Source organism: Rhinolophus sinicus, linkage group LG03 (assembly GCF_036562045.2).
Source record: "Rhinolophus sinicus isolate RSC01 linkage group LG03, ASM3656204v1, whole genome shotgun sequence".
Lineage (NCBI taxonomy): Eukaryota > Metazoa > Chordata > Mammalia > Chiroptera > Rhinolophidae > Rhinolophus > Rhinolophus sinicus.
The window spans coordinates 63,184,226-63,197,429 of NC_133753.1; the positions used below are offsets into that span (position 1 = coordinate 63,184,226).

General features: G+C 39.2%; 1 protein-coding gene across 4 annotated transcripts in view; it reads right to left on the bottom strand.

The window, feature by feature from the left end:
- GANC (glucosidase alpha, neutral C) overlaps positions 1 to 13,204 on the bottom strand; it is a 62,080-nt gene that overhangs the window by 16,617 nt on the left and 32,259 nt on the right. For all 4 annotated transcript variants that reach the window (XM_019725410.2, XM_074327869.1, XM_074327867.1 and 1 more), the window contains 8 exons: positions 12,145 to 12,380; positions 8,866 to 8,992; positions 7,891 to 7,970; positions 5,423 to 5,566; positions 4,475 to 4,571; positions 3,271 to 3,372; positions 1,463 to 1,706; positions 61 to 125 (listed from right to left, as the gene is read on the bottom strand). In XM_019725410.2, the coding sequence (XP_019580969.2) occupies positions 61 to 125; positions 1,463 to 1,706; positions 3,271 to 3,372; positions 4,475 to 4,571; positions 5,423 to 5,566; positions 7,891 to 7,970; positions 8,866 to 8,992; positions 12,145 to 12,380 (1,095 nt within the window). The remainder of the gene's footprint in view (positions 1 to 60; positions 126 to 1,462; positions 1,707 to 3,270; positions 3,373 to 4,474; positions 4,572 to 5,422; positions 5,567 to 7,890; positions 7,971 to 8,865; positions 8,993 to 12,144; positions 12,381 to 13,204) is intronic.

The following is a 13,204-nucleotide window of genomic DNA, read 5'->3' on the forward strand; positions in this document are numbered from 1 at the left end:
AATACAATAACAAGAACATAATTACAGTATTTATCATAACTATAATCAAGAAATGCTCACCCAGCATGTATTCATCTTCCACACCAAAAGTCTCTAATTCATCAGGAAACTCTACCCACAGAGGCCTGGAGAAAGAAAAAAATTCTTACTTCAACATCATTAGATGTGTCATTATAATTCAATCACATATTTTCAGTTTTATAACTATTCAAAGGAAATTGGAAAAAGCCAAACAGCCAAGACTCTTTTCATATGTTTCAAGATTTTATGAGCAATTGCTATGATTACTAGTATTTTTCTTATGGAAAGAGCTATTAATTAGCTTAAATGGTCCACTGAAAGAGTGAGAATTCTGGTATCTGCAATTTTTCCTTCTGAGTGTTGAGCACTGAATACTACTCCAACGGGCAGAATTAGAGCTTTGTGCAAGTCCAAATGCCTAAAACATTTAGTATAAAACAAATTAAGTGTTTGTAAAACCATATTTTATAATGATATAAAATCCGCCATCTTTTTTTTCATGCTGTCACTGTCTTTCATACATCCTGAATCATTACCTAGTTAAATGAAAAGAACTGGTGTATCTCGTTTTCAAGCTGGCAACATTTTTGGAGGGTGGAAAAACTGGTGTGTGGTTTTTGTTCTATTGTTATTGTTGTACATAACTATCTAGGAGGCATTTGGGCTTATAAAAATAATAAAACTTTTAATATCTATGTATCTGAATACTAACTTAATGGTTCTAATAATTTTTCCAATTTCATGAGGAAAAGATACATTTTAATAAGAGAAACTTATTTTTAGTTTATTCACTAGACTTTGTAATAATATATTCCCTTTCCTACTGAATGGTAACAAAGCAGTAGTGTCCAAAGCTGGCTGATGTCTAGAATCTCCAGGGAAATTTCTAACAAATAGAGCTCTCTGGGACCTACCCAGGGAGGTTCCTAGTAGTAGATCTGGAGGTGTAGTTTTAGAATCTATTTTCAAAAAGCTCCCAGGTGATTCTGGTCTGAGCGAGGTTTCGGAACTGCTGATACAGAAGTCTTGGGGGACTATGTGTCTCTCTCTAACCTAGAAAGTTGATTTTTCATTCGTGCCTTTAAAATAGAATCAGAATATAATTTATACACCAGGAAAAATGTTCACCTCAAACTTGGAATGGTTTAGCATTAAGGGTAAAATAGAGCTTAAGATTGGCAGAATAAATTGTTCATGAGAGGATATTTGTGGGTTAAATACTGAATGAATTCAAAGTCACTTCCTTATTCTTTGAAAAATCTCTATTTCTGTCTCATATCAATATTAATACTTGAATCACAAAGTAGGAGGGAACCTAGCTATCTTCTGTGACCTCAACTGCCAGCACCCTGTTTACAATCAGTCCATAAGCTGATTGACTCCATTCTCCAGTGGTTGGGTAGATTGGTGCTGGGGCCTCTGACTGGTAAGGCCCATTTACCTCATGATGGGTTCGGAAGCCACGTGTGCACGGTAGAACAGAGAATACCAATAGGGCAGGAGGGCGTAGCGCTCTCTGATGGCTTCTCTGATGAGCCGGGTGTGTTCCTCCCCAAAGAGCCAGGGTTCCCGTCGCTTGGTGTTCATGGTGGCATGGCCACGAAAGAAGGGCTGGTAGGCTCCAGCCTGGTACCAACGCACTAGCAGCTCTGCCTCTGGATTCCCAATGAAGCCGCCTACATCAGCTGATTAGTCAGTCAAAGAAAGACTTTGTGAGGCAACCAGGCTTCTAACAAATGATGCACACAGGTAAAATAAGACCTTGAAGACTGACGGGAAAGGTGCTGTGTGGGGACAGAGTCCCAGAGAGCAGTTTCCAGGCTCTCGGTCTCACATGGAAAGGTCCTGGCTCAGGTAGCAGATGGCCATCAGCTGTGACTAGTTGGCCATCAGCAGTAACCAGTTAGCCATTAGCCACTGATACAACTGCCATGGCTGAGCTAGCAAGCGGATTGCAGTTAGCAAGTGGGGTTGGTTAGCAGAGAAGCGGACGGCAGGCTGCGGATTGTGTGGCTCCTGCTTCCTGTGTCTCCAACCCAGCCACCAGCGAGACTATAGTGGTATGACTCCCCTATCTATGGCTCCGTGGGTGTTCCTTTTTGGCCTCACCATATCTTGCGTTCTTATGTGAGGAGCAGGAGCAGACCCCGCATGACACCCCGTGTGACATATTGTATGTGCATTCAAAATGATAGGATAAAACTGTGGCCTTAAATTAGAAAGCACATAGTAAAAAAACAGTCTCTTTGAGGATCTGACAATATGCTCTTCAAATATTCTTGTCAAAAGGTCAGAGGCTTTCCTGCAAGATCAACATTCAGGTATGTTCCAGAAATTGCAAAATGTCTGCCTGATTCAATAAGTCTGTGTTTAGGGTGGGGTGGGGGTGGAGGTTTGGTATTTGATTTCCTTTAGCAACAGCTAAAGGAAGATAAAAATTATATAAATAACTAAAGAGAAGCAGATAATCAGAATTAGAGGTGTTAAGTAGGATTTCTTGTTTAGCCCTTAAGCAGGATACATATTCCTTGTATGTGGACCAATGTCATGAAAACACACCATTCAAAAAGTGATATTAAGTCGCTTCTATTCCTACAGAAAAAGGGCAGCTGGAACTGTAGCCATGCTGAGCACCTTACATACTGAGATTTCTCATCTGCAGAGAATTACTACTGGGATTCGGGGAAGGCAGCCCCTTAGAGAATCTTATTTAACTGAATTTATCTTTCTCAAGAGCATATCTTTTTTTTAACAGTAAAAATATGTCACAGAATTTTAAACCTGTGGAGTAAAAAAGATTTTTGTAAGACTGATTTCTGATTTGCTAAATCCTCTAGTTCTCTCCATTTTTCTCACTTTTTAAAAAAAAGAGTAATGAGTTTTATTTATTTATTTATTTCCAACACTTTTACATTTGTTTTCCAATTACAGTTGAATATTTTTCTCCCTTCTAAGAAGAAAAATAATGTGTCAGGAAGAGAAACTCAGTTATCAAGAGTGGCTAAGGAGGAAGCAATAATAAAGAGGGAAAGCAGCACTCCGGCTCCCTTTCTGACTTGATTTTGTGGCCTCGATTCAGACAAGACACAAACAGCTCTGAAGCGACCCTCCTTTCCCTCTCCTCATTTTCGCTTTCTCACATTTATCCCTGCCCAAAACAGCCAATGAAAAGGGATTTGTGACCAGCTTTGACGAAAGTACCCTTGCTTTTTGTTTTCTATCACTTCAAGCCTGAGGATATCATCTTACCTCCACAAAAAGAGATCCCAGTAACGTTGAGAGTGAGTAACATAGGGATAGAAATTTTCAGGTAACTCCATTCTGCTGTGTTGTCTCCTGTCCACACAGCACCTTCAGTCACCAGTAACAAGATATTAAAAAAAAAAAATCACAAATCAGCCCATGCACTCAATTTCATATTTAGATTTCTTATGTATAATAGACAATATAAAGAAAAACATTTCTTTTTTAAAATAATTTTTTATTTTTCAATTAAGTGTGCGTACAATATTATACACGTGTAAATGTCTAATCATTATGTTGTACACCTGAAACTAATACTCATATATTTACTGAGTTATACACACACACATACACACACACACACACATTTTTAAAACAAAATTGGGATAATAGTAAACATTTAGGCATTTTTTTCTCTCTCATTTATCATGATGTCACAAACATTTCCTCATGCAATTGAGACTACTATTTTAAATAGCTTTATGATAGTCTATCATGAATATACCATACTTTTATTTATTCCCTTATTGTTATATATTTGGATTTTTTGTTTGTTTCAAGAACTAAGGCTGTGATGAGCATCTCTATACATGAATCTTTGCCTGAGATGACAATAGTTTGTCCTTTTCAGAGTACCACAGGGGCTGGTTTCAGAGGTGGAATAGGAGGCCTAGTAATGTCCATGGTAGAGTGAAGGCTGGATTCTTCACACTACAACCTAAGCTCCCAGTTATTTATGCAAGGCCAGGGGACCTAAAATAGCCTTCTTGCCACAGGTTGGTAAAGTTGAACTAGATCTGTATTAGCTGGTAAACTGGATCCAGTTATAGATGACCCTGACCACAAGCAACAGCCAGGTCTATTTTAAGCCATGTTGCTAAGTGGAACAGGTGGTTGAAGGAGTGTGTTAGAAGTGTATTTCCCCTGGTTTTAATAAATAACAGAGACAGGACCAGAGATGACCATCCTGGCAAACTAAGATACTCTGAAGTTTTTTCAGTGGGAAATAAGAACTAAACTTTATTAAAATTGGTTTACTCTGCTCATAGGACAAAATGCATACTTCAGGGCACATCACTCTTTACAATCTAATACCTGCCCAATGGCTACTGAAAAGGAAGGCATCAGTAGCTCTATATACCATAAATGGTCAAAAACGACAGGTTGCTAACTTGTGTTTTTAAGTCTGATCATATTAGCCATTCCTTACCATACTTTTGTGATCCAGCAAAGAAAGAACGCGTAAGAACAAAAGGTCTCTCCTTTCCCTTAGATCGTTGTATCAGTCCTTCTGCAGTAGCCATTTGCTATAAAGTAAAGGAGATTTTTCAAAAAGATGATTGCATTAGGGCATTGTGCAGACGTCCCCAATAAACTATTTAACATGCAAAAAGCAAATGATGGGAATGTGAAATGGAAAATAAATAAATCCATTAAACAATTTTTATGATGTAAGGAAACTACTCTAAATTCCCCCATTAAATGAATGAAAAATTTTCTTTGATTACAACAGCAATGAAATAATAGTAGTAAACAGTAAGTTAGCATTTATTGGTGCTTACTATTGCTAGGCATTTTGTAAGATTTTCTCTTATAATCTATACAACAACCTCTGAAATAGTTTTCATTGATGAAAAATGAGATTCAGAGAAGTTAACTGACTGGCCTTGGCCTACATAAGAAAATTCTCTACCAATTCAAGCAAGAGGCTGTTAGAGAAGTAAACACATCTATCTGAAAACCACACTGTATCTAGCCAGCAGCTCCCACTGGAAGATACCAGTTGGTGGGAGAGTCATAAAACCACAGTTACATTCTGAAAATAACAACCATGGGTATAAATTAGGGAAAGTGACTGCCAAGTCTTTTTGGATGTGATTGGCAGATGGAAGGCAATTCTACCACTTTTTATTGAGATGTTTCTATGTTATCATTAATCTCACAATATCTGCAAATTCAAGTTTATTATAGAAGGAAAATATGCAAAGGGAGAAATAATAAGTCTTATATTGGCTAAACCTGATAAGACTCATTGCAATTGTCAGAAAAGACACACAAAGAGCAATGGACAGCATAGTATGGCGATTACAAAGGAAATTACTTTCAGTCCAAAAGGCGGGCACATGGGTCCACTGGGCTTCTCTCTTGGTTGTCTTACCTGATAAAACCCATAGATGTTGTGAAGTTCTCTGTGCTCCCAGTTGCCATGATGAATAGCATTCTTCTGCATGGTTAGCTCTGGCCCTCTAAAGACAGAAGGCTCATTCATGTCGTTCCATATGTAGAGGATGTCAGTAGATCCCTAGGAAGGAAATCTTGGTCAAGATAAGACTCCTACAATGATGATGTTAATATGATAGTCTTCCCTAGTCCTCTTTCCTACTCCATTTAATTTATTATGCTTATCATCTGCTCCGTCCTCTGCTCCACTGCTACAATAAAAAGCTCCACTGGGCAGGGAATGTTGTCTATTTTGTTCATTCATAAATCCCAAATACCTAGAATAGTACCTGAACCACAGAAGGTTCTCAATAGGTATTCGTTGATGAATGAGAGACTCTGCTCTGTTGTCTGTGAAATACATGTTGCCCAGCAAGTCCATTCACATCTACATGGAGAACCCCCACTGGAAAGGTTGTGCATGTTCACAGTTAGGCTCTATATCATCCGTCATCTGCTATAACTCTTAACCAAACGAAGGCCGATTATAGTTTTCTGATAAAATTCTGCCTTCCTCTAATGGTTTGAGACTTGACAGCTATGAGACCTGTTTGTTAGCATGACGTGTAGTTTGTGTTCTGTACAGAATTGTTCAATTTAGAGTGGGAAGGGGCAGTTGAGTCATCTAGTTAACATGGTTTTACAAACCGGTTATAGAATCCCTGGTCTCTCAGCATTTGACTCAATAGCTACAATGACAGGTAGTCCTTTAGGCAGCTCATTCCATTAATTTCTCTCTCTCTTTCTCTCTCTTCCTCTCTTCATTAGTTTCAGGTGTACAACACTATGCAATAGTTAGACATCTCACAAAGTGATAACCCCTCCCCCAATCCCCAATCTACTGCCCTCTGATCGTATATATCTATTACAATTCCATTGACTCTATTCCCTGTACTCCATATGCTGTACTCCATATCCCATGACTATATATATTAAATTATAGCTGACATACACTATTATTCAGCTTCGGCTTCAGGTATATAGTGCAGTGGTCAAGCATCTACACCGTCCATGAAGTGGTCTCCCTAATAAGACATGTTCCCATCTGATGCCCTACAAAATCTTTACAACATTATTGATTATAGTCCCCAAACTGTCTTTCATATCCCCATGACAATATTGTAGTTACCAATTTATGCTAATCCCTTCCCCTTCTTCCTCACCCCCACCCCCGTCCCTTCTAGCAACCATCAGGTTTTCCTCTATATCTCTGAGACTATTTCTGTTTACTTTGCTCTCATTCCATTAATTTCTGAAAGTCCTATTTCTGGTACCATCCTCTCACAGGGCCTAGCTTGCTTCTGGGCTACCACAGAATACACCTGCGGCCTTACCCACATGATAGACTTTCAAATGCCTGGAGGAGGCTATGAATTTTCTTTTGACTCTACCTTCAACAATTTCTAAACGTGTACTTTTATGAACAAGGCTATATGGTTTTCAAATATTAACTACCTTAACTATTCATCTTCAGCACCCTCGAAGGCAAGTTGGCAGACTTTTTCTGGAAAGGGCCAGATTTTCAACTTTGCAGGCCCATCAGGGCTCTTTTTCAATAATTTGACTCTGCTATAGTAGTGTGAAAGCAACCATAGAGAAGAGGAAAATGAATGAGCATTTGGCCCAAGCATTGTTCATCCCTGCTCTAAGCTGTTTTCTGTGTCCCTAATACACGACGCTCAGAAACAAGAGTTTAGTGGTTAAGAACTGGGCTTGGGAGACAAACAGTTCTGAATTCAAATCTTGGATCTGCCACTTACTAGATGGGTGAACTTAGCAGGTTTTTAAACTTGTTCATGCCTCAATTTCCTCATCCACAGTATTAGAGTTAATTATAGTTCAAACTTCAGAGGGTAATTGTGAAGATGAAATGGTATATGCACAGAAAGTGTTTAGCACACTGCTTGGCATATAGCCATTATATTGGACCTCATTATCATCCTCATCATAATTGGTTGAAAACAGTTCTCCAGATGTGACTTCTCCTGTTCTCTCTGTGGTTCTTCTGATATTTTAAGAATTGTTTTATAATTATACCTTACTTCTAATGATATGTTATACTTTGCAGGATATTTTCACATATGTAATTATTTTTAATAGTTATACAAGGCTATTTATACAAAATTTATATAGTAATTTGAAAATATAATAAATCTCTATTAAGTACTTTTATATATCATAGAGTCTATTATTTTAGAGGTAAAAACCACAGCTTTTGTGCATGTAATAATACATATGGCACCTTTCCCGGCACCACGAAAGTCGTAATGTGGTTGCCATCCTTGTCTTTTCATACAAGCATTACTTATCAGGAGATACTCAATGAATCAGAGTAGTTCTATTCGTTCACTTTTTCCCCTTTTTTCATCATTTCAAGTAACTAGAGCAAACAAATGAAAAACAAACCTGATAAGCAGAGAAAGTGAAAAGACTTGAATACCATTCTCTGACTTTGGGATTGGTGAAATCCAGGTAACAGGAGAGACCTAGAGAGGCAGAAGAGTAGACAGCCTATTAGGAAAAGTGGTCCTCCTGATAAAGTGTGCTGTAAGGGAGAATATCAAATGTGAAAGGTAGGCAATCAATGGACACCTTACATCAAATGTAAAGCCAGCTGACAGAGAGGCATGGTCTGGCAAGAGGCCAATGAAGGCAACGCTGGACTGCAGTGACAGCCACTAGGTCTTTCAACTCCAGAGGCCCAGGGGAATGCCAATGAACAAATATCAAGACAGGGCCTGTCCCTCACTAAGATAACTCAAATAATGATGGCAAGTATTCTGGAGTCCCCTCTCTGTTCTTAAAAAGAACAGAGAAGTGTTCGTAAGTGGGAAAAGGCGGGAAAAGGAATGCTAGGAGTTTCTCTACAGTGCATGGATTTGTGATAAGAGTGCTGTGATATGATAGAGTGGTGATTTCCTTTTGTCCTTGAGGAGTCTCTACTAAAGTTTAATAATTTCTGAAATGAAGAATCCAGAATTGCCAGAGGTAGCTGAAGTCACTCATGAAAGGCTGGGAAGTCAAAACTATGGGCTAACAGGGCAAAGAGGAATCACAGGGAGAGAGGCTGCAGGACCCTTTGTCTTTCTTCTCCTCTGCTTTTCTCATTCCTTGGCTTTTCACTTTTATTTGCTTAGAGAAATAGCATGCCACTGAGGTCTGCTTGTTTGTTTTTCATTCATTCATTGACTGAGATAAATGTATACAAAGTACACTGTACCAGATGTTATGAAAGCTATAAAAGAAGGCAGTACCATCTCCTCCTACAGGTGCTTAAAATATATCAAGAGACATCTACAAGGTATAAGAATGATGGCCATGAAACCGCCATTAATTCAGACTGAACAAGGGAAACGATAAGTATATGACGTAGTATCTTACCAGGCCAGCACACCCCTTCAAAGTCTCCCCCTTCATGATTCCTCACAAAAAAGTCCTGCTCTTTGGCCTTCGCATACACTGAGTAGTCGGGATCAATCTTGATGTGAGGGTCACTGATGACCACAAGCTGTCAGGACATAAAGGTTTGAAAGTCTCATTAGTTTCATATGAGCCATATGTTCATTGCTATGTTTTCATCATAGTTCTGGGGTTCAAATTTTACTCAGAAACAACTACTACTAGTATTAAAACATTTCAGACACCAGTAAATCCCTATAACCTTTCATGTGCTTATGGAAATATAAATTGATGTCAACACCAGGCCAATCCTTCTTTCTAGTGATTGCTGCTGAACCAATACATGTTCCTTAGAAGCTAGCATTTTTTAAGCTTCTATCTGTCTGCGGTGCTGGGTGCTATACATACAGGATTAAGCAGGCAAGGTTCCTGTTTCCTAGATATCTAGAGGCTAAGGTAACACTGACAAAAGCAAACATTAAAGAAAACAGGAGAACAGCATGTTAACAGCAAATCCAAAACCCAATAGTACAGGCATATTGAGGAAGGAGGTTTGAGAAAACCTGTGATCATAGCTCCATGTCTAGCGTCTGTCCCTGGCTTTCTAACACCATCATTTCCACCTAGTATAGGGCTTCAAAACCATTTTATTTGGCTAAAACAACCTTCTGATCATCATTCTCCATGTCCATTCAACTCTGCATACTCAAGTTTAATTCTCCATTGCTCAAAAACTTTTATTTACAAATTTTTAATTGTGTTAAAGTATACATAAAATTTAATCATTTTTAAGGGTGCAGTTCAGTAGTGTTAAGTGCATTCACATTGTTGTGCAATTAATGTCCAGAGCTCTTTTTATCTTGTAAAACTGAAATTGTAGACCCCTTAAAGAACAACTCCACATTCCCTCCTTCTCCACGCCCTTGGCAGCCACCATTCTTCTTTCTGTCTCTGTGATTTTGACTATTCTAGGTCTTGCAGATTAGTCAAATCATGTAGTATTTGTCTTTTAGTGACTGGCTTATTTCATTTAGCATAATGTCCTCATGGTTCATCTATGTTGTAGCATGTGTTAGAATTTCCTACCTTAAGGCTGAATAATATCCCGTTGTATGTATATGCTCTATTTTGTTTACCAGTCATCTGTTAATGGACACTTGGGATGCTTCTACCTTTTGGCTATTGAGTATAAACGCTGATATGAACAAGGTGTACAAATTTCTGCTCAGGTCCTTTCGATTCTTTTGGGTATATACCCATAAGTAGGATTGCTGGATCATAGGGTAATTTTATTTTCAAGTTTTTGAGGAACTGCCATACTGTTTTCAATAGTGGTCATACCATTTTACATTTCCACTATTAGTTCACAAGTGTTCCAATTTCTCTACATCCTCATCAACACTTGCTATTTTCTGGGTTTTTCTTTTCTTTCTTTCCTTTTTTTTTTTTTTGGTGGTAGCCATCTTAATGGTATAAAGTGGCATCTCACTGTGGTTTTGATTTGCATTTCCCTAATGACTAGTGATGTTGAGCATCTTTTCATGTACTTCTTGGCTATTTGTATATCTTGGAAGAAATATCTATCAAGTCCTTTTCCAAATTTTTAATTGAGTTGTTTTTTTTTTTTTTTTGGTTGTTGAGTTGTAGGAGTTTATATATTCTGCATATTAACCCCTAATTCAAAAACTTTTAATGTCTCCAAATGCATGCAAAGCAGCCTATACTAAGGCCAGATTCCCTACCACTCCAGCCCTGCTCATGCCTTGTTTGCTTGTCAAACCAGCCTGTGTGCTGCTTTCCAGATACCACTGGGTGCTCCAGCCTCTGGCTGCACTGCCCTCTCCCCCTTCTCCCCTTCTCCCCTTTTCCACTAAACATTCATCCTTAAGGATGCAACCTTCTCTTGGTCCACCCCCGACCCTGACCTTTCTTTGACTGTTACATTACTGCCCTACATTATGGTTGTTGTATACTTGCCTTTCCCCCACTCAATGTAAGACCCCCAAGGAGCTCATCTCCACATTCTCTTCATCTGTAGCACAGGACCTCAGACATTCAAAGGCCTTGATAAATAACTGCTTATAAGGATATAGGTTCTAGAGTCAGGCTGATCAGCGTTCAGATTCTTGCCCTACCACTTACTCACTGTGTGCCTTGTGCAAAACACAAAAAATCACTCTATACCTCAGTTTCTTCATCTGAAAAATGGGGTAACAAAATCTACCTCATAATTTTGTCATGGCTGGATGGAATAATGTGTTTTATCTTACTCTCTGACCCATAATAAGTGCTTGATAAATCATAGATATTAATTGGGAAATTAGGATTTAACGGGATTGGCTCTGGCCATTTGTGAAAGGCTTGGGAATCAACGGAATGGGTTGAAAAGGCAACTTTAATCTCAAGGAGAGACTGCAGGGATCCACTTCCATGATACATATGGAGTCCTCCTGCCTTTTCCTCTCTCCATTTTCTCACTCCCTCTTTTCAGTATTGATATTACCACTACCACCCTTGCATTACACACTTCCCAGTATCTTTTGCCTCTACCCATTTTCTATTTTAGTTCTTTCCTTGGCCAAATTGACAGCTGGAGTCCATTGAGGAAGCATGCAGGAAAAATGGTGTCATAAAAAATCTGACTTTGTTTTTCACAGACTGTTAAGAGCTGCGAGCCCTACCACTCTCTTACTCTTTTGCCCACATCTGTGTATCCCGACAAAGAAAGCCCCAATCCTCCCTCCTTTGGTCCCAGCAGAAAATTCAAACTACACAAGCCCGGGTGTATGTAAAGGAATCTCGTTCCCAGTCTAACTCTCTCACCACCTTTCCCAGCTCTCTCAAGCCAATTGCAAACCAGCATGGGTGCCGGCCGAGCTCCCCTCAGAATGCCTCACTATGTGACTAATTAACCTATTCATACCCTCTTGGTACCAGTGTGATGTCATCAATCTTGATATCAGAACCAAATTTTGCATGGGTGGGGGGATTCATCACATCACTACAGGGTGGCCACAACAAACGGGCCTGAACGCTAGGCCTCTTGTCCCTTATGGGGACTTAGACAACCAGGGATGCATGGCGGCACCACCTTTTCTCCACTGCTTTTCTGTTATCACAGTTTCAATTACATTTGAAGGTACTATTTTCATGGCCACTTTTATTTTCTTTTTATTGTCAGATAGTTCTCCACTAATGTGCGAAGGCAAGTTTTAAAAACGCTTTATAATGAAAAGGTTCAGAAGTATTGGCTTATTTTACCTTACGTTTTTTGTTCCGGAGCAGCTCTTGCATCCTTTTGGGGTTTGGGAATCTTTTCTTGTCCCAGGTGAAGTACCTTTTGCCCTCAGTGTGCTCTATGTCCAACCACATGACATCGTAAGGAATGTCATGTTTGTCAAATCCTGCATCCACTGCCTTTACATCCTGTTCATTTTCATAGTTCCAGCGGCACTGATGGTACCCCAAGGAGAAGAGAGGGGGCATGGCTTGTGTGCCTAAAAGAGGAAGAGGACAACTGAGCCCACTACTACCACAGTGATAATTCTACATTCGATAAACATTTCCTAAGTGCCTACAGGGGCCAAGCACTAAGCTTGGTACTTAGAATATCATGAAGAAAACAAACTCTCTACCCTCAAGAAAGTAACAATTAGGCTGATGACGCAGGCGTGTAGATAAATTGCTCTACTCAGAGGTGTAAGTGCTACGTTAAAGGTGTCAGCCGAGTGCTGTGGAAATACAGAGCAATTAGTAAATTCCACCCGCTGTGAAGTGTGGAATCTTGAAAGGCTTCATGAGATGGTAACCCTTGGTTTGGACCTTGAAGAATAAGTAGGAGTCCACCAAACAAAGAGAATGGACAGAGGATTCAAGCACAGGGAATAGAAAAGACAGAGCAGAGGTGTCCATGATAAGCTTAAGGAAAAGTCAATATTCCAAGGTGGTTACACTATGAGAGATACAAGTACGAGATGAAACTGGAGTGGGCCAGTTTGTAAAGGGCCCTATGATTCAGGCTAGAAATTCTAAATCTTCTCTTATGGGAATGTATCAAAAGTCTCGCAAGATGTAACCTTAGCAGAGCTATGTTTTAGAAAAGTTAGAGAGCAGTGTTGGGACTGATTTGAAGGGAAAGACTGAAGTCAGGAAGAACAGTCAGAAAATTATCAAAGCATTTACTGATAATAGGGAGAACTTTTATCTCTTTCCCCTCCGAAAGTCCCACTAATATCAGAGGAAAATAATAATAATAAAAAGGAATAAAGCCACAAGAACAAAGAGAATGGGAGAGAAGTAATTTCAATAAATTTGGGAAGGT